General features: G+C 37.8%; 1 protein-coding gene and 1 non-coding gene across 3 annotated transcripts in view; both read left to right on the forward strand.

The window, feature by feature from the left end:
• The window catches only part of LARS1 (leucyl-tRNA synthetase 1), a 77,477-nt gene extending 57,073 nt beyond the window's left edge, over nucleotides 1-20,404 (forward strand). For both annotated transcript variants that reach the window (XM_019414197.2, XM_019414198.2), the window contains 8 exons: nucleotides 361-501; nucleotides 1,560-1,700; nucleotides 1,958-2,068; nucleotides 5,622-5,732; nucleotides 8,263-8,367; nucleotides 10,519-10,614; nucleotides 15,005-15,137; nucleotides 20,007-20,404. In XM_019414197.2, coding sequence (XP_019269742.1) covers nucleotides 361-501; nucleotides 1,560-1,700; nucleotides 1,958-2,068; nucleotides 5,622-5,732; nucleotides 8,263-8,367; nucleotides 10,519-10,614; nucleotides 15,005-15,137; nucleotides 20,007-20,212 — 1,044 coding nt within the window. In that variant the 3' untranslated portion in view covers nucleotides 20,213-20,404. The remainder of the gene's footprint in view (nucleotides 1-360; nucleotides 502-1,559; nucleotides 1,701-1,957; nucleotides 2,069-5,621; nucleotides 5,733-8,262; nucleotides 8,368-10,518; nucleotides 10,615-15,004; nucleotides 15,138-20,006) is intronic.
• On the forward strand, nucleotides 118-190 carry TRNAK-CUU (transfer RNA lysine (anticodon CUU)). Its single transcript has one exon. It is a non-coding gene; the product is annotated as a tRNA-Lys (tRNA).
• Nucleotides 20,405-22,141: the final 1,737 nt, after the last annotated feature.

A 22,141-nucleotide genomic window follows, 5' to 3' on the forward strand; every position in this document is an offset into this window, starting at 1 on the left:
TTTAAAATGTCTTAAAAAATCTTTTTTGAGAATCATTAATATAAAACCATAATATTTTTTGACAATGATTGGTACACATTTAATTGCAAGGTGTTAGAAATGTAGTAAAACTGGGGTGCCTGGCTGGCTCAGTTGGTAGAGCTTGTGACTCTTGATCTCAGGGTCGTGGGTTTGAACCCCACATTGGGTGTAGAGATTTCTTTAAAAAAATGAAGTGAAACTTTTATGAAAATTCATTATGGAATTTGGAAAGACTAAAAGCTTAAAAATGCATTAAAATAGAGGTACTGCATTTTTTCTTTTATTGTTTTTTTTAACGAAGTATGGGGAGAAAATGATAAATAATTTCAAATTTTGTAGGCTGCCAAAGATAAATACCGTGAATTAGCCATCGAAGGGATGCACAGAGACCTCGTGTTCCGCTTTATTGAAGTTCAGACCCTTCTCTTGGCTCCATTCTGTCCACATCTCTGTGAGCACATCTGGACACTCCTGGGAAAGGTATCTGTATACATTTAAGATTTGGGCAGTTTTGATTTGGCCCTTATTAAATAAATGCAGAATAATGTTACTTAAGAGGAGAAGACTGAAAAAGAATATTTCAAGGCTAATGTTGGACTCATCATCTCGTAATCATTATAGCAAATTAAACCCAAGCTACCTTCTGTTTAGACAAATACATCATATATGTGCCTTTATTTATATACACGCAGTGTGTATATTTTAAAAACATGGGACTACGCATCTTATCACCTAATTCTTGTTAGGAAATTCTTGTTATCACCTAATTCTTGTTAGGAAAATACATTTTAATATATTTTAAAAATACATTTAATTTGAATACATAGATAACTAATTCTGTTTTTTCCAACTGTTAAAAGGTGAAAATCCTGAGAAATACATATAAATGACTGTTATGAGCAGCTTTTAACAAGGTGGAAGTGTCTCTTTGCATAAATATTTTTGTTTTATATAAAATTTCTGGCATATGTAGGGCTGCATATTTAGGGCTTTATATTAGCATCCTTACTTACTGTGAAGGTAAATTCAATTATTTCTCCTAGGCTTGCAGATAAACTGATTGGATGGTTTAATAATTCCTTTTCAACTTTATGAGCCAAACTCCTTTGTATTTTTCTAATGCATGAACAATGCAAAAATGTGCTCATGATATATATCCTGAATAGCCATGCTTTCAAAACTGGATGTATTAATAGGATAAAAACTGAGAGTTTGTATAATTTATGTAATAAAGATTAAATTTAGGCAAATTAGCATTACATAATTTTCTTTGAAAGTGAGCATCTGTGTGTGGGTATTAATACGCTTGTACAAATGGAGGCTAATTAAGAATGTAGAGTCAGACTTCACAGCTTGAATTCTAGGGAACATTAGATCAGGGGCTGTGGAAGTGTGTTATGGGTAGCAAGATTTGAACTTTGAGCACGCAATTACAGATGGTAGCCTTGGTATGGAAATGTAATCAAGAACCATAAAATAGTTGTGTTGTTTAATCCCACTGAACTGTTTTTTTTTGTTTTTTTGTTTTTTTCTTAAAGCCTGACTCAATTATGAATGCTTCATGGCCTCTGGCGGGTCCTGTGGATGAAGCCTTAATACGTTCCTCACAGTATCTCATGGAAGTAGCACATGACCTTAGATTGCGACTCAAGAACTATATGATGCCTGCTAAGGGGAAGGTGAAGTCATTTTTTTTTTTTTTTTTTTAAAGATTGTTCTTTAAAAGTTATTAGTTCAGTAACATTTGCTATGAATGGAACGTAAGACAATTATTGTTCAAATGTGTCAGGATATCTTTACTGCCAAGTCCGTTTTGTAGTACGTGTGTGCTTGTTAACGTCCGAGGCAGTAGTGGTATGTACCAGGAGAGGGTTCTCTCATCTTTGATTTATACAAAAGTGATGAAATGTTCTCTTCCCTTTCTTTTGCCCCGTAGAAGACTGACAAGCAACCGCTTCAGAAGCCTTCACATTGCACCATCTACGTGGCGAAGAGCTATCCTCCTTGGCAACATATCACCCTGTCAGTGCTCCGTAATCACTTTGAGGTGATGCTCTCTGCAGACTTTCCCCCTACACTGTTGGGTACTGCCTGTGCTGTTTTGTTTGGAGGGTGCTGACAATGTCCGGGAGAAGGAAGACGGGCGACTTTGTCTAGTTGTCTTTAGGCACGGAAAGTTTTTTGTTAGCCTTGCTGGCTCTTAAGTGGATCCTGAGGGAAAAGTTACATTTTTTTTTTTTATCATTTCTGAAGCTTTCTTACAAAAACACATTGGATCTAGTCATATGTAATTAAAAGATAATGAGACTTTCTCATATGTGGTTAAAATTATGAAGCCAAAGGACTGAGTTTGCCTTTGGAGTTGATTGTGGCTTGAACCCTGGGATTCATGAAGCCTTAACTTAGTTATGTGTTTTTTTTTTGTTTTTTTTTTTAATTTTTAATGTTTATTTTTGAGAGAGAGAGAGACAGAGTGTGAGTGGGAGAGGGTCAGAGAAGGAGAGAGAAAGACACAGAATCTGAAGAGGCTCCAGGCTCCGAGCCATCAGCACAGAGCCCGACATGGGGCTCGAACTCACAAGCTGTGAGATCATGACCTGAGCCGAAGTCGGATGCTCACCCGACTGAGCCACCCAGGCGCCCCGAGTTATGTTTTAAAAAAAATCTGAAGCTTGGCTCTTGAGTAATTTAAAACAGAATGGTCAATTTGCTAATTACTCGTAGAAATGGAGAGCTCGTTGTTTTTGGCTCCGTCCGGTAAATAGCTATTAAATATGATTGTCGAATTTAAAGGAAACTCAACACTTAACACTTAGTTCTAAGTTTCCCTAAAGAAAAAAGTTCATCTGTCTTTTTTCTTTCACATTGGAAAAATAGAAACTAAGTATATGTTGTTGAAGTTTTGCTCAGGAACAGTTATTGATAGACACAGACTGTGAAGGTACACTTAAAGAAGAGACAAAATAGTGATTATGGCCAAAGCATAAAGCAGTAACAGGAAGGGAAAATTCTTAGCTTTAATTTTTGAGAATTTTTTTGAGCTTTTATTTCAGAAATTTCCATACTTAATTAAAAATTTGTAAAATTTGATGGAAAGAGAAGAGCAAGTGGTTTTGTACTCCTTGTGAGCCTATTTTTATGGAGAGCTGCCTCTTCATTTGATTGTGTGTAATGGAAATAGAACGTGGTCTGTAGAATTGCTTGCAGATTTTGACTTACGCTAACTAAAAAAGTAAAAGCCATTTTGGTAGGTAGAGAAATGAAATTGCACCCAGTGGGTTACATATTCATACCAGCATTTTCAAGGAGGCAGGAGGAGAGCCAAATACAGAATGTAATGTTGCAGATATTTAAAAATGCATCTTTTATTAAAAACTGCTATTCTTTGAGAGGTTAAAATTTTTATGTAGTAATCAGTGACTAGATATCATATGGTTTCATCATCTTTGGGCATTATTTGGAATGGTCAGCTTTTTAAAAAATGTTTGCTTGTTTTCATCCAAAAGAGCTAAATGTTAGTTTTTATAATAAAGAAGGATGTCCTTATGTTGTATACGGTACCATTTTGATGACATAAGGGAAAGGAGTGTTTCGTATCCTCTTTTCTCTTCCGTACGTATTTTAAAACAGCACATTGACAAGTGGAGAAAGTTTTTTTCCCCCTGTACCTTAGTAAAGGTTAGAGTTGAAAGTAAATAGATTATCAGAAATTTTACTATACACTACTTTTCATTTAGATTCATTCCCAAACCTTGGTTTTGATGCCATGCTTTTAGAATAAGGAAAAAATAGGTCACCGAAAATTCTGAAAAGGCTACTTCCTTCATTTCTCATTCTGTAGAAGGGGCTACTTGTGTTTGCAGAAATGAAATAAAATTCAGACAGCACATTTGGGACTCTGCTTATTAGTGATATATGATATAGGCATTTATTTGTAAGTAGATAGAAATGATACTGTTTTTATTTTTATTTATTTATTTTTTCAATATATGAAGTTTATTGTCAAATTGGTTTCCATACAACACCCAGTGCTCATCCCAAAAGGTGCCCTCCTCAATACCCATCACCCACCCTCCCCTCCCTCCCACCCCCCATCAACCCTCAGTTTGTTCTCAGTTTTTAAGAGTCTCTTATGCTTTGGCTCTCTCCCACTCTAACCTCTTTTTTTTTTTCTTTCCTTCCCCTCCCCCATGGGTTTCTGTTAAGTTTCTCAGGATCCACATAAGAGTGAAAACATATGGTATCTGTCTTTCTCTGTATGGCTTATTTCACTCAGCATCACACTCTCCAGTTCCATCCACGTTGCTACAAAGGGCCATATTTCATTCTTTCTCATTGCCACGTAGTACTCCGTTGTGTATATAAACCACAATTTCTTTATCCATTCATCAGTTGATGGACATTTAGGCTCTTTCCATAATTTGGCTATTGTTGAAAGTGCTGCTATAAACATTGGGGTACAAGTGCCCCTATGCATCAGTACTCCTGTATCCCTTGGGTAAATTCCTAGCAGTGCTATTACTGGGTCATAGGTAGGTCTATTTTTAATTTTTTGAGGAACCTCCACACTGTTTTCCAGAGCAGCTACACCAGTTTGCATTCCCACCAACAGTGCAAGAGGGTTCCCGTTTCTCCATATCCTCTCCAGCATATATTGTCTCCTGATTTGTTCATTTTGGCCACTCTGACTGGCGTAAGGTGATATCTGAGTCCGATATTTGTCCAATATGTCATTTGCAAATATCTTTTCCCATTCCGTTGGTTGCCTTTTAATTTTGTTGGTTGTTTCCTTTGCTGTGCAGAAGCTTTTTATCTTCATAAGGTCCCAGTAGTTCGAAATGATACTATTTTTAAAGTTTATTTAGTTAGAGAGAGAGAGAGAGAGAAAGAGATCAAGCATGGGAGCGTGCAGGCAGGGGAAGGGCAGAGAAAGAGGAAGAGAGGGAATCCCAAGCAGGCTCTGTGCTGTCAGTGTGAGAGATCACAACCTGAACCAAAATCAAGAGTCGGACGCTTAACTGAAATGATACTATTTTTAATAGGTTGATAGCCAATAGTATCAACAGGCATTCCTAAATGATAGTCTTTTTAATAGGTTGATAGCCAAGGATTTTATTTTTTTTTCACATTTGTGGTAACAATTTATAAGGAGTGTTGAAAAGCAGACATTATATAAATCTTGTATAATGGTTGTGCAGTTTTCATTTTGATATGACTAAAGACATGTTTTTACAGGTTTGGAGACAAACAAGATCTTTATAAGACTATTTTGTTTTCTCACCAGATAAGATCTAAAGTTACAATCATGGAGGTGTTTTTAGTGTAAGGGAAAATTAAATGTTCAACAGGATGCACCTATTTTCTTTGCCTTCCCAAAAAACATATATCCTTTAAATTTAGAGGGAATAGAAGACTCCCTTCCATATTATACATTCATGTTTCATTTCCCCATGATGCTTGGGGCTGCACCATTTTCTACTGTATTCTAACAGACTAGTAGAGGCCACCATTCTATGGCCGACTTCCTGCAGGTACATGTACTATTTCGCATTATTTAAAAAATACTTTTCTCCACGTTCCTCTCCAACCTATTTTTTTAGGGCAACAGCAGAAAATTGCCTGATAACAAAATCATTGCTAGCGAACTGGGCAGTTTGCCAGAATTGAAGAAATATATGAAGAAAGTGATGCCATTTGTTGCCATGATTAAGGTAAGCTGTGGACCTCATGTAGCAGTGACTATGTGAGTAATGGTTAGATGGTAGAAGGAAGGGGGAACTTTGAGTATAGTCTTTCCCAGGAAATCTGCTAAAATAGCACTTTTCAATCAGTGGTTGTGACAAATGAGCGATCATTTTGGGGGTTTATCTGTACAATTGCTGAGTATATGAAAATATGCATTGTGGAAGAAAAACTAGTTTAGAATTGTTACACTAAATGATTCTCTTCGTGTTCTACCTTCTTTTCTGTTTAGGTGGGAACCATATTGTTTTTGGCTTACATTAGGGTGTTTTTGTTAGCTCCTTTTGCTGGAACCAAGGTAGTACATTTGGATAGGTTTTGCTTAAGAGGATAAACATTGATTATAGTGGTTAGACCAGAGTTTCTCAACAGTGGTCTGTTGATACTGTGGGCTGATAGTTCTCTGTTGTGGGAGGCTATCCTGAGCATTATAGGATGTTTTGCAGTATTTTTGGCTTCTACCCACTAGATGGCAATAGAACATCCTCCTCACCTGCTCAAGTTTGGACCCCAAAATGTCTCGAGACATTGCCAAATGACTCTTGGGGACATCATATGCTCCCCCCCCCCCACCTCTCCTGTTGAGAAATCATTGCATTAGACTCTTAGCTTTCTTCAGAGAAATAACTGATTTATTGCATTAAAGAAATTTTTTTTAAACATTTATTCATTTTTGAGAGTGAGAGAGACAGAGCGTGAGTGGGGGAGGGGCAGAGAAAGTGGGAGACACAGAATCAGAAGCAGGCTCCAGGCTCTGAGCTGTCAGCACAGAGCCCAACAGGCAGCTCGAACTCACAGACTGCGAGATCATGATCTGAGCTGAAGTTGGACGTTTAACCAACCGACTGAGCCACCCAGGCGCCCTTGATTTATTGCATTTCTTAAAGAGAAACAGATGGCTGTATGTTGCTGCTGATCTCAGGCTCTGGGATCAGATAGATCTTGGTCCAAATCCTTTTTGTCCATCACTTCTTAGTTTTGAGACCTTAGATAAATCACTTAAATTCTCTGGGCCACATGGTTTTTCATCTGTAAAATGAGGAAATTAATAAAACCTACATTTTAGGAATGCTGTGAGGAATACATGAAATAATATACTCAACACACTTTAATACTTTCTGTCAAAAGGTAGGCTAGTAAATTTTTTTAATGTAAATTAGTATATTTCACTCTGCTAGGAACATGGTGGTTATTCTTATAGCTTAGATTAATTCTTTAATCTTCTAGGCTACAGATGCCTGCGTGATGGAGACCAAAATTCTAGATTGTCCTGTATTGGAGTAGATCGTATTCTTAGGAAAGCCTTTTCATTCTCCTAGACCAAAATCAACTCTCTAAGCCTATGGTCTTTGAAGTTTCAGAAATAATTTAGAATTTTGGTTTGACCTACACCAATCAAGTTATAATATATATGCCGATATGTCCCTAATTCATTGGTTCCCTACTTAGCTAGTGCCACCGGTCAAAATGCCAGATCCGTTGTCAATACGTGGATCCAACAAAATATTTCATTATTGATTGCAAAGGCAATTAAGTTTGATGATGTACTTTAAAGAATCCAGTGGAACTCATTTGACAAGTTCTGTAGTTAAATGATACTAGATCCAAGAGGTGGCTTTTCAGAAAACCAGTGTTAGATTGTTTCAGTAGTAATATTTTTTTTTTCAGTAATATTGGGGACTTGCCAGACAAATTAATGGTTTGAAACTTTTTCGAAAAGCGTTTTGTAAATCTGAGAATAAGAAAATGGCTTCTAGCACTTTTTCACAGGACAAGAAACAGGTTGGACAGTAAGTGAAAACAGTGAGTATTAGGAATCTTGTCAGGTCGCTTTCATTTAGTGCAGCATGTTCTAGGCAGTTAGCTATACTTGTGGATATAAGCTTGGCTCTCGAAGGTTATATTTTGAGTGGCAGAGATTTTGTTTCATGTTCAAGAAAATTAAGAATAAATTGTTTTTCATGTGCTATCAGATTATCTCAGTACCAATATAACCTAAATTTTTTTTTTAATTTGTAGAAATTTTTTGTTTGTTTATTATTAATTCACTATTCTCTGAACTAGCTTTAAAGATGTATTATCTTAGAAAATTAAAAAAAGATTTTTTTTTTTTCTTTCTTTTCGGTTACCTGAAGGGATATTTCCACACATTTGTTTGATTCCTTGTCAAAGTGAATTCTTTGGGCTTGCATATTAAGTCATTCTAAATAAACAATGATAAAATGCTATTTCTTTTATAAATCTGAAAACCTTGTCCCTCCAGGCTTTTCGGTGTTGCCTTAGTCTTATCATACCTCAAATGATAATTATTCTGAGCCAATAATTTCATTAACGAACAAACATAGATAAGGGAAACCATGAGTCCAAGGCCTTTCCTTCAACTGTTCAAATTTGAAGATTTTATCAGTTGAGAGAAGAATGATTGCTTTGGAGGAAATGTATTCATTTCAACGTATTCTTAATGTGATTTTTGTTTTTCAAAACTGTTTTGGCTATTAGGAAAATCTGGAGAAGATGGGACCTCGTGTTCTGGATTTGCAATTAGAGTTTGATGAACAGGCAGTGCTGATGGAGAATATAGTCTACCTGACCAACTCCCTGGAGGTACAAGGGGCCAGGGATTGTAACAACTAGTTCACTGTAGTAAATATAGTCCATTTTTGTTTTATATATATATTTTTAATGTTTAATTTTGAGAGAGAGAGAGAGAGACAGAGTACAAGTGGGGGAGGGTCAGAGAGAGAGGGAGACACAGAATCCGGAGCAGGCTCCAGGCGCTGAGCTGTCAGCACAGAGCCCGATGCGAGGCTCAAACTCACAGACTGAGAGATCATGACCTGAGCCAAAGTCGGATGCTTAACCGACTGAGCCACCCAGGCACCCCATCTTTTGTTTTATAATAAACCTTTTTATAAACATCTTCTGTGTTTAGTACCTTTGCCAAATATACCTGTCAAAAATATTTTTGGAGGGAGGAGAATGGATGGGTATAGAAGTTGCAGGAATTAAAAAATGATTGTGATCTTATTCTGTTTATCAGTTACTTTATTTTTAATTTATTTATTTACTTACTTATTGAGAGAGAGAGAGAGAGAGAGGGAGAGAGAAAGAGAAAGAGCAAGAGTGGGGGAGAGGCAGAGGAAGAGAGAGAAAATGTCAAGCAGGCTACACATTCAGTGCAGAGCCCAGTGTGGGGCTTGACCCCACGACTCCAGGATCACAACTCCAGCTGAAATCAGTAGTCGTTTGCGCAACTGATGGAACCTCCCAGGTGCCCCTATCAATTAATTTATACATAAAATACTAATTGTATGTGCCTGGTTTTTCCTCCCACAATTCTCCTTAAAAAAATGAGGGGAGACCTTATGTTTATATTTAAATGCTTTCAAAGTCTCTCATATTATGAGACACACTGAATTGCTTCTTTTTTTTCCCCTCTCCCATTGAGACCTCCAATTTACAGAATTGGCTTAATTAGAATCCTTTGTCCATGAGATAGTATCAAGGTCCATGCCTGGTCCTGTTTTGGATTGTTTTAAAGTTAATAATGTAATGAATATTCCTGAATTTACTCCTCAACTCAGGAACTAAAACACTACCAATAGCTTTCACCTAATTGTGAGTTTCTCCCCATTCCACCTTTCTGCCCCAGTCACTTCATATATAGTTTCTAAAAATGCTCTCTCTCAGGCAACTTAGGCAGAAGGAAAGAGCCCTAGAAAACTGTGTTAGAGGACTCAAAAAAGTGCTTCTAGTGATAATGAAGACATTTGAGTTAAAACATGCAAGTGTAGATTTTGAATGAAATTGTTCCATGAAATATGGTAATAAAGTTATTTCTAAATAAGCACTTTATGTCATTTAATTACAAATGAGTTAATAATTAATTAATAATGGTAGTCATTTATTTTGTGCATATTTCTAAATGTTCATATACCTGGAGGTCAAAAAAGTTCTTGGATTTTTTTCATTGGGACAATGGGGACAGGTTATATTGAAGGTCATCTTATATTCAGGCATATACATTATACTACATTTCTGAGGTTTTCCAGAAACCTCTTTTATCCTGTTTTTCATTTTCTCTGATATAGCAGGTAGATGCTAGATTTCACTATAGAAAATGGTAAACATGACTATGTCAATAATACCATGAGACATTTAAGAAGAGTTAAATAATTGATTATAGATTATAGATGTCATTTAATGTTCATTTGAAATTAATAAAGTCTAATGGTCTAATAATTAAAGACCATGTTCTTAAGAAAAAAATTTTTTTGATGGACATAAAAATGATTTAGTCTTTTTCTTTTATTTTTCTTTCTTTCTTTTTTTTAATGTTTATTTATTTTAGAGAGAGAGTGTGAGCAGTGGAGGGGCAGAGAGAGAGGGAGACACAGAATCCCAAGCAGGCTCCAGGCTCTGAGCTGTCAGCACAGAGCCTGACTCCAGGCTGAAACTCACAAGCCATGAGATCATGACCTGAGCTGAAGTTGGACACTTACCTGACTGAGCCATGCAGGCAGGCGCCCCATAGTCTTTTGCATTTGAAACAATGTTACCTGTGGGAGCATTTGACCTGAGTTTCAGAGGGGTCTCTTAGTCCTGTCCTGTGCTTGGCTGGCTTCCTGAGGAATACACAGACCATTTCATGTTAAGTGGAGAAGCTAGTTTTCCTCTTTGGTGAAATGAGGTGATGATTAATTGCAGTCATATTAAGTGATACTAATGACTTTCATTTTCCCTCCTTGTATTTAGCTAGAACACATAGAAGTCAAGTTTGCCTCTGAAGCAGAAGATAAAATCAGGGAAGATTGCTGTCCTGGGAAACCACTTAATGTTTTTAGAACAGAAGTAAGTTGAAATGATTTCACTGAATCATTGTATTTTAGAGCTAGAAGAGACCTTAGATATTATATCCAAGCTCATCATTGAAAGAGGGAAGGAAATGAGGTGCAGAGATGCAAAGTGATTGCTTTGGTCTAAGCCACAGGTTGTTAGAAATGAGGCTGGATTTGAGCTCTTCTAATTCCCTGGTTGATGCTGCGCTCACTTTCCTTCACTCTGCTCTTATGGGTGGCATCAGATGTTACGTGTGGGTTTAAAAATCAAAATGTGATTTTCTTTTTTTTTTTTTTAATTAATTATTTTTCAAATTTACATGCAAGTTAGTTTATAGTGCAACAGTGATTTCAGGAGTAGATTCCTTACTGCCCTTTACCCATTTAGCCCATCCCACCTCCCACAACCCCTCCAGCAACCCCTCTGTTTGTTCTCTGTATTTAAGAGTCTCTTATGTTTTTGTCCCCCTCCCTGTTTTTATATTATTTTTGCTTCCCTTCCCTTATGTTCATCTGTTTTGTATCTTAAATTACTCATATGAGTAAAGCCATATGATAGCTGTCTTTCTCTGACTAATTTCGCTTAGCTAATACCCTCCAGTTCCATCCACGTAGTTGGAAATGGCAAGATTTTATTCTCTTTGATTGCTGAGTAATAACCATTGTATATATATAACTGTTAGGGTCAGGCGTAAGGCAGGGTAAAGATAGGAGTCAGAGGCTAAAAAATTTTAGCAGTCAAAGGCTTTATTTGGGAACTAAGGGCTCCGGCGAGGTTCCGTGACTCAGGGAGAGAGAGAGAGAGGAGTCAGGGAAGTCCCACCCAGGTGTGGTGGGGTGGGGTTTTTAAGCTGCAGCGGTTCCGGGTTTAGGTCCGGGTGGGCCTTATTTGAATCAGGTCGTGCTGTCGCTTGGTGATTGGTTGACCTTCAGTTCGTTCTGGCAACTTTTCGTTGAGTTGCGCTGGCAAGATGGCCGCCCCCTCTACTGTGGTTCCAAGGACATCCTAACATACACCACATCTTCTTTATCCATTCATCCGTTGATGAATATTGGGGCTCTTTCCATACTTTGGCTCTTTTGATAGCATTGCTGTAAACATTGGGGTGCATGTGCCCTTCAAAATAGGATTTTCAAAACCTGATTTTTTTAACCTTTTTTTCTTTTTCTTTTTTTTATTAATTTTAATTCCAGTATAGTTAACATACAGTGTTATATTAGTTTCAGGTGTGCAATACAGTGATTCATCAATTCTGTAGATTACTCAGTACTTGCCATGATAAATGTACTCTTAATCCCCATCACCTATTTCAACCATCCCCCCCAGCCACCTCCCCTCTGGTAGCCATCAGTTTGTTCTCTATAGTTAAGAGTCTGTTTTTGTGTTTGTCTCTTTTTGCTTTGTTCGTTTGTTTCGTTTCTTAAATTCCACATGTGAGTGCAATCAGTATGGTATTTCTCTGACCGACTTATTTCACTTAGCAGTATAATCCCTAGATCTGTGCATGTTGTTGCAAATGGCAAGATTTCATTCTCTTTTATGGCTGAGTAATAGTCCATTCTATATATATTTATATATTTCTATTTATACACACACACAGACACCCCACATCTTCTTTATTTATCAGTTGGTGGACATTTGGGCTGTTTCCATAATTTGGCTATTGTAAATAATGCTGAATAAACATATGGGTGTATGTATCCATTTAAATTAGTGTTTTCCTATTCTTTGTGTAAATACCCAGTAGTGGAATTACTGGATCATATGGTAGTTCTATTTTCAACTTTTTGAGGAACTTTCATGTTGTCTTCCAGAGTGACTGCAACAGTTTGCATTCCCACCAACAGTGCATGAGGGTCCCTTTTTCTCCATGTCCTTGCCAACACCTGTTGTTTCTTATGTTGTTAATTTTTAGCCATTCTGACAGGTGTGAGGTGTTCTCATTGTGGTTTTGATTTGCATTTTCCTGATAATGAGTGATGTTGAGTGTCTTTCCATGTGTCTGTTGGCTATCTCTGTATCTTCTTTGGAGAATGTCTGTTCACATCTTCTGCCCATTAAAAAAAGTTTTGTTTTTTTTTTATGTTTATTTATTTTCAAGGGGGGGGCGGAGACCGAGACTGAGTGAGGGAGGGGCAGAGAGAGAAGGAGACACAGAATCCGAAAGCAGGCTGTCAGCATAGAGCCTGATGCAGGGCTCGAACTCATGAACTGTGAGATCATGACCTGAACCGAAGTCGGAGGCTTAACGGACCGAGCCACCCAGGCTCTCCTGCCCATTTTTTAATTGGATTATTTGTGTTTTGGGTGTTGACTTGTGTCAGTACTTTACATATTTTAGATACTAACCCTTTATCGCATATGTCATTTGCAAATATCTTCTCCCATTCAGTAGGTTGCCTTTTAGTTTTGCTGTTTCCTTCTCTGTGCAGGAACTTTTTATTTTGATATAGTCCCAAGAGTTTACATTTGCTTTTGTTTCCCCTGTCTCAGGAGACATACCTAGAAAAATATCGTTATGACCGATGTCAGAGAAAGTGCTGCCTCTGCTCTCTTCCAGGATTTTTATGCTTTCAAGTCTCACATTTAGGTCTTTAATCCATTTTGAGTTTATTTTTGTGTCAACACCTGACTTTTATTAAAAAATAAAGTGGAAATTGATATGTAAGATTTTTTAAATAGTGAAAAGGAGCTTTCTTACTTTAGATGAGTCTTGGTTCGATAAGGTTATTTAAGATTTTTTAGCTTCTGGCATAAACCAGATTGATGAATCATCTTACATTATACTAGAAATAACTTTTTTCCCCTTAGTTTTTGGCCAGTATTGGTGAAGATAAGCAGGTTTTAGAGTTTTGGGAGATTCTGTTTATTTGCTCTCAATCCATTGCCTGGTGGAGTGCAACTGTGGGAGTCCATAAAATGCCCTACTTTTCTTGATAAGTATCCTGTTACTTTTACCACATTTAATTGAAAATGCAACAAAGACAAAAAGCCTATTTGAAAGAATGAAGGCCTCATTACATTAAAAATATGTGGTTATTTATTTATTCATTTATTTATTTTAAAGGTTTTTTTCTTTTTTAAGTTTGTTTATTTATTTTGGGAGAGAGGGAGTAGGGGAGGGGCAGAGAGAGAGAGGGAGACAGAGCATCCCAAGCAGGCTCTGCACCATCAGTGCAGAGCCCGATATGGGGCTTGATCCTGTGAACCATGAAATCATGACCTGAATCAAAGTTGGATGCTTACGCGACTGAGCCACTGAGGTGCCCCTATTGTTGCTTTTTATTTAAAAAAAAAAATTTTTTTTAACGTTTTATTTATTTTTGAGACAGGGAGAGACAGAGCACGAACGGGGGAGGGTCAGAGAGAGGGAGACACAGAATCTGAAACAGGCTCCAGGCTCTGAGCTGTCAGCACAGAGCCCGACGCAGGGCTCGAACTCGCGGACCGCGAAATCATGACCCGAGGCGAAGTCGGCCGCTCAACCAACCGACTGGGCCACCCAGGCGCCCCTATTGTTGCTTTTTAAAGTGTAGTCCTTTCGGGGCGCCTGGGTGGCTCAGTCAGTTAAGCGGCCGACTTCGCCTCGGGTCATGATTTCGCGGTCCGCGAGTTCGAGCCCTGCGTCGGGCTCTGTGCTGACAGCTCAGAGCCTGGAGCCTGTTTCAGATTCTGTGTCTCCCTCTCTCTGACCCTCCCCCGTTCGTGCTGTCTCAAAAATAAATAAACGTTAAAAAAAAATTTTTTTTTAAAGTGTAGTCCTTTGGCCCATTGGATAGGTACATGAAATAGAGTTCCCTTTACAAATATGTTTCTGTCAAGCTACTTTCAAGCGTTCCCTTAAGCTACTATGTCTTTAAGTTTTTCCTAAGACTCAGTTGACTTTTTCCACTTAAAATAATGAGCAAAGTCTTTGGCTATATAGCTTATATAATGTAGGAAATAGTATGGTATATGATGGGGTTTAATCCAGGCTCTGCTTCTTACTAGCTCTGTAACCTTGTTAATGTTTCTGGTGCTCAGCTCTTATCTGTGAAAAGAGGTTTTAAAGAACTACCTTTCAGCTTATAGGAATCATGTCTATAAAATGCTTAGTACAGTACCTGGTACATAGTAGAAATTCAGTAAATGATGGGAGTTAAAAGAAGAGAAAATATAATTATTGTTGTTCTCCATCATCAGTATTGATATATATAGTCAGTCATTTTCATCTAGGCATTTGGTTGTAAGCATGAGCTTTTGTACATCTTTTATTTCATATTTGAGTATCGCTTGGTCTTGATATTAGACTACCATAATTAAATTTTTCATTGAGCATTAAAACTTTTATAGAGATTTTCCCTCCCTCAGCAGTATTCAAGTTTGATTTTGTAAAACAATCATTTTCTCTTTATTTTCCTAGCCTGGTGTGTCAGTTTCCTTAGTAAACCCCCAGCCATCCAATGGCCACTTCTCAACCAAAATTGAAATCAGGCAAGGAGATAACCGCGATTCCATAATCAGGCGTTTAATGAAAATGGACCGAGGAATCAAAGGTAAATGGTTTTCCTGAAATGCACATTTGGCAGTAGTTTGCAGACATGAGTTTTTTTTTTTTTTAAAGGTTTTTTAATGTTTATTTATTTTTGAGAAAGAGAGAGAGAGAGACGGAGCATGAGTGGGGGAGGGGCAGAGAGAGAGGGAGACACAGAATCTGAAGCAGGCTCCAGGCTCTGAGCTGTCAGCACAGAGCCTGACACCGGGCTCGAGCCCACGAATTGCGAGATCATGACCTGAGCCGAAGTTGGGCACTTGACAGACTGAGCCACCCAGGCGCCCCTGGACATGATGAGTTCTAAGCAGAGGGGAGAAAGGAGCATCTGGTCTGCTGAGGGACAGCAGTGGCATGTTATGCAAAGAGTATTGGGCTCAAAATCAGGAAGCCTCTATTCTCTTTGGGATGTTGTGGCTATGCAGCTTGGTGACTTGGCCATGTCACTTAAACTCTAAACTGACCTCTTTTTTAGTAAAAAGAGGACAGTTGGATTAGATAGTTTTCCAAGACTCTGCCTAGCTTTAGAATTGTAGCAAGCAATTTCCTTCTCTTAAATGTTTTCAGACAGAAGGTGTACATACACGTAATATTTCAAATTAACCTGCTTACTAGGTCTGTTCCTGGGGAAGGAAGAGAAACAGAGTGAAACTTATTGAGCATATTCCATGTATTAGCCATTTAATCCTTTTACTGCCGTAGAATGTAGAGGGTATTATTATTCCCTTTTTGCAGATGATGAGATAGAGTTCCGAAAGGCTAAATAACTTGCAGTTTCATTAAGGTAGTATATCCTCGAGTTGGAATCCAAACTCAGGTCTGTTTGACTCCATAGCTTGTATTCTTTCTTCTAAACAATATGCTTCCAGTTAAAATATGTAATTAATCTTAATTTCTTACCAAGATTAAGTCTAGATCTTCTATGATTAGATTTAATATAATAAATATATATAATATATAATATATAATATATAATATATAATATATAATATAATAAAATTATTATATTATATATTATATAATACTATATTATATTATATATATATTACATATAATATGTTAATACATTATATATATTATATTATATATTCTTTTTCTATCACTCAGCCACGTTTAAGGGGGAGCAGTGTGAAGGGAGTTAGTGTGTCTTTCCATTATTTTTCTTCTAAATTATAAAGACAAATTAATCTCCAGATTCCCTATTTTGCATTCTCACTCTCTCTTCTTGATGGCAATCAAGAGTTGATTGGGTTACATTCTATCAGTATAGAAATTTTCTGAAAAGATTTCGAAATCTAAGACAATGACCTAATTTATGGAACGATATTCAGGTCAGCCATATCACATTAACATAGAAGACTTAAAATAGCTCTTTGGAATTCATCCTACACGTATTTTTTGTTCTTTGGAGGTCATTTATTCATCTTCTGTGGACATTTCTTGAGAGACTATGAGTAGAGTGTATGCAGTATACATGTGGCGGCTCGTGTGTGTGTACCTGGGGCTTTGGGGAGCCCACAGAGTGCTGCTTGTTAGGTGGCTATGTCTAGTGAAGGAGCAGGGTGCGAAGTTATTCACATACATGATCATAACCTAAGGACAAACTGCTGCATACCATAAGGGAGGTGTAGATAAAGTTTATAGCACAGAAAACAGTGAGATTATTTCCAGCTCTGGTGATCAGGGATGAATTTACAGAGAAAACACTGTTTAGATGGGACCTTGCAGGTTACATCCAAGAGGGCGAGGGGAAAGGGCATGCCAGCAGGAGGGAAACACTAATGTCTGCCTGTATAGCGGCAGTGTGTTAGGGCTAGGGAGTTTTCATTTGTAAACATTTAAAAAAATTGTGGTGAAATATCCATAACATAAAATTGGCTGTTTTTGTGCTTTTTGAACGTACAGTTCAGTGGCATCAAGTTTACTTACATTGTTGTGCAACCGTCACACTGTTCATCTCCAGAACTTTTCCATCATCCACACTGACACCTTGTACCTGTTAAACAGGAACTCCCCGTTCTACCTCTCTCTACTTCTTGGTAACCACTGCTGTCCTGTCTCTTTGCATTCCACCGTTCTAGGTACCTTGTAGAAGTGGGATCCTACAACGGTGTGAAGAGGTGGTTTATTTCCCTTAGCAAAATGTCAGGGATCGTTCATGTTGTTACAGACATTTATCACATTCCCTCAGTAAACCAGGCAGTGCCATCCGTAGAACTCACGGGCCACAAAATGCAGAACTTGAAAACTGTGCAATGTTAACGTCTTGGGAGCCTTCCTGTGGCCTTCCATTTGGCTGTTTTGTGTTGCATATATTCAGTCACGAGAAGATTTGGGGAAAGGCATAACTCTTATCTTTGAAGAATAATATGATGGCATTTAAAGAAAATAGCTGTGGGGACCCATGTGATAGGATTACTCTGAAGTTGTACTGTGTGAGAGGATGTATTCCTCTATTGAACATTGTGTTTTGTAATGTTAAAATTGCCTCCCTTTAAAATATGCTCAGATACAGGGCTGACTAGTTTCTTCAGCATTGTGCTGAAACGTGTTTTCTATATCTTGCTTCTTCTCGCTGGGCCTCTGGCATGATTCTTATATCCTTTGTCATACTGGCTGTGAATAATATTATCATAAAGTACTTTAAGTTTGATGTTTGTAGCTGCTGTGAATTTTCGAAAATGGATAGAAACGTTAGGGTGGAGTTAGAAATGGATATTCCTTCAAGTATCTGCAGAAGAGCTCTAACCTTGAGACTTTTCCAGGAGCCCTCAGGATGCTTTGATACCCAAAGGAGCTGAGTATATTGAGTGTATGAGATGGGAAGGGAGTGAAATTCAATAACGTATTTCTCACTCTGTTTGCTGCATAGCCAGTAAGTTGTCCAATTAGTGCCAATTGCATTGAGGGTGATTATAATCTAGGTCCAGGAAGAACTGGAGTAAAACCATCATTTCTGTCCACAAAGGCCACTGAGCAACTATTTGAGGATAATGACTTTAAATCACTCCCAGCCCATGCCCCATATGAACTGATACCATGGAGGTGAAAGGCTCCATTTCACATTATCAGTCCCTAGGGACTTTCAATCACTCTCATCTTTTCTCTAAGTGCCTTAATTCTTGTGTAGTTGCAGACTTAAATTTCTACATTTGCAATGACGAGAGAAGTCTGGGATAAGAAAAGATAGTAAAACCGCTCCAAGAATTATTGGCAGTAATGAGCTGCATGGTGAAACATCAAAGAAAATAATGTTTTGTCACTTAGATGCCGGATTGAGTATTAAGGTTTCTTTGAAATAGTTTGATTCAGAATTGCTTGGAATGATAAGGGAGGTCTGTTTCAGAGAGGAAGGGAGAGAGAGAGAAGGAGGAGGAGGAGAGAGGAGGAGGGAGGAGGAGGAGGAGGAGGGAGGAGGAGGAGGGAGGAGGAGGAGGAGGAGGGAGGAGGAGGAGGAGGAGGGAGGAGGAGGAGGAGGAGGAGGAGGATAGTGAAGGGCAGGGGAGAGGGAAAAAGTGAGAGCGAGAGGTGGGGGTGCAGACCTACAGTATTTCATGTATTTTATGCCTCATGCATAAAACCTGCTGGTAGAACTTCTCACCACATCTGTAGCAAAATATTTAGTATCAATGTGCATGTTGAATTGTAATAGCTGTTAAGATAAATTGTACTCTCTCCCCCAAATAGGACTTGCAGGCAGGGTTTGCCTTCGTGGTAGTCTGAGGTAATTGTTCTGTAAGCTTCACTCTCCCTATGCTAAACTTGCCGCCTTTCAGTCTTTGTCTCCCAAAGAAAACATAATGCCTGGATAACTTGTACTCCTGGCATAGCCACCAGCTGCATTAATGTCTGCTTTTATCTCTTATCCCTCTCATGCTAAGCTTCATACTCTCAAAGCAACATGAGAAAGTGTAGCTCTCAGACCACCTAGCAATCTGCTTTAGAGAGGGGTAGGAAGTAAATCAGAAAATATCTTCTATTTCTGTTGATCGGGTTAAGTATAACTAGCCATGCTACACTTAGAATGAGATATAAACGCACAATCAGCATTTGTAGTCATTTGTGATGTTTTCCCACTATATAAAATAAAAGCATTTGATGTTGGGACATCTCAGAATTGCTGAAATAAATTTTTTTTCAGGCTCAGTTGTTGGCAGGATTTTTGGATCATAAATTTGTTCGAGGGACAAGTGCGTTCTTTGCCAGGAGCCATCTTATCAGCTTGCATAAGAGCAGATCAGGAAAATCGCAAGCAGGGTAGGGCTGGAGCTCATCCAGAAGCTCAAACTTCTGAGAGCTGTGCCCTTTCCCCTGTCCTTCCCCATCTCTCCTTGTCTCTCATCAGCTTGGTAATACAAACACTTTTCATCCTTTGAGCAAAACAAGAAACTGGTAATGCTATTTCTTAGAGTGGTAATTCTTCCTCTAAAAGTATCTTTCCAAAAAAGCTACAACGCTTGCAGTTTTAATGTATCCCAGGAGCAAGACAAGAAAGAGAAATAAGTTTTGGACTGATTGATATTTTGAAAAATGGTTAATTGAAGCATATAAAAAGTGATTTGAGAAACCATATAGGATAGTGCTCAAAAATATACTCCATCCTTCCTCTTGGTTTGTAATTCGAGATGTGTTATGTAGAATCTCTGTATCTCTGAATCTTTGATCTGAGTAGAAGCTGACAGGATGGAGATGTGTTAGATTTAGCTTGGCTTTCTGAGATGGAGTCTTATTTAATAATCTCATACAAATATCTTTTAGGTAAACAACCAATGTGTTTAAAACATGAATTGTCAGGTTTAGGCATGGGTTTGAGTCAGTGACTGTAATTAAATGCTCAAATTGATCTTTTTTTTTTTTTTTTTTTTTGCTGTAGACCTTTCTAAAGTGAAGCTGATGAGATTTGATGATCCACTCTTGGGGCCTCGGCGAGTTCCTGTCCTGGGAAAAGAGCACACTGGGAAGACCCCCATTTCTGAGCATGCTGTTTTCCACGTGGACCTCATGAGCAAGAAAATTCATCTCACTGAAAATGGGCTAGGGGCAGATATTGGTGATACAATTGTTTATTTGGTTCATTAAACTCATGCAAATTGGAGATATATCCTGGTTTCTGGAGATATGACTATTCTGTGTCTACAGATTGGCTATGAGAACCTAAGACTGAACCTTGATAGACTTCATTTCTAATGATCAAATTCTGCATGTATTCATAATTACACCAAGTCATCTTGGGTTCCTAGACCTAATAAATTATTTTTTTCCTCCTTGGGACTTCTGAGAGAAGTAGTTTGTATCATTTTTTATTTTTTATTTTTTTATTTTTTGGTCTTTTAACAAATTACTGCTATTTCCTAGAAGCTTCCTTTTTTAAGTTTATTTATTTATTTTGAGAGACAGAGACAGAGACAGAGAGCAACTGGGAAAGGGGCCGAGAGAGGGAGAGAGAGAATCCCAAGCAGGCTTCACACTTTCAGTGCAAAGCCTGGTGTGACTCACCAACTGTGAGCTCATGACCTGCGCTGAGACCAAGAGTCAGACACTTAACCAGCTGAACCACCCAGGTGCCCCCAGAAACTTCTAGTCTTTCAGATTAACACAAAAGTGTCAGTATGTTTCTTTCATGAAGGGTACTTTATCTAGCAACTTTTCATATTATATCCATTATGGAGTTAGCGGTAAAGAAAAAAGTGAATTAGCTTGTTTTACTGTTTAAAAAAAAACAGAACTCATGATGATTTAAAAAAAACACATGAGAATATTTTGACTTAATTATGATCACTAAGTATTTTGTATAAAGAATAAATAGGTCTTGTATTTATAAGGATTTTTTTTAACTTTAATATATTCGATTAACCACCAATAATATTTTTTTCAAGGCTAATATCAATGGTTCAGAAGCAGTTTATGTAACCATCTACACTAAATTTAGGTATTTTAATATATATTTTTTTTAAGTAGGCTCCACGCCCAGCACAGAAACCAATGTGGGGCTTGACCTCACAACCTTGAGATCAACACCTGAGCTGATATCAAGAGTCAGACGTTTAACTGACTGAGCCATGCAGGTGCCCCGAAATTTAGGCATTTTAAGAAGGATTTTCCCCCCAGAAATCTTCATTTATCAAATTTGTCTCGAGTCCAATTGTGTTTAAAGATCATGCCCACTGTATTGCAGATTTATTCCTTTACTCTCGCTGGAATGTCTTTTCATATTATTGTCTGTGCCGTTCCTTGTCATATGAGGAAAAAATATTAGGTATTGAATGACATTGGAGAAAAACATTTCCATTTCTTGAAGGGCTCAATTTGTGCAGAGACCAATTCTGATAACCCTAAGAAACCTGAATTCTAATCTTCAGGATATGTCAAGAGATTTTACTGAACTTCTTTATTTTGCAACATTTTGACATCACTGGGCCAAAATGAATGCTGTGTCATAGAGTCATTGAAGTAAGTCATAGAGTGTTAGAACTGAAAGATCCCTCAGAGATCAAGTGTAAGTCATTATTTATCTGCTGAAGCCTGGCAGCATAGCCTGGCAGGTAAGCTTACATACCGTCAAGCTAGATAAACCAGGTTAGTTTTCCAGTTTTTCCATTTGCTTCTTGGGGATCTTGTCCAGTTACTCAGCCTCAGTTTCCTCATCTGTAAAATGGAAGTAATAATGTGTCTACTTTCTAGTCTTATTGTGAGATATTTAGATGAAACAATCTTAGAAAATCCTGTATATAGCATAGTACCTGGCGAATGGTAAGCCTTCAGTAGGTGTTACTTATTAATAATTAATTTTAAAAAAGCCCCAGGATATATTGGCTTAAGATTACTCTCAGCTATAATCATGTCCTTAGTATTGGTTTCTGTGAGGCCACCATCGTGTTGTTTGTCCTCCTTTAGATTCTTTTGCTGCTCTCAATCTGCACAACCTTGATTATTCCCCGAGAAATTATTCCTCAAGTAATCTTTCCTGGTGCCTAAATACAAACTCACTTAACTTAAAGCTAAGTTAAG

Source organism: Panthera pardus, unplaced genomic scaffold, assembly GCF_024362965.1.
Source record: "Panthera pardus isolate Hobbes unplaced genomic scaffold, ASM2436296v1 HiC_scaffold_2, whole genome shotgun sequence".
In the NCBI taxonomy this organism is placed as follows: domain Eukaryota; kingdom Metazoa; phylum Chordata; class Mammalia; order Carnivora; family Felidae; genus Panthera; species Panthera pardus.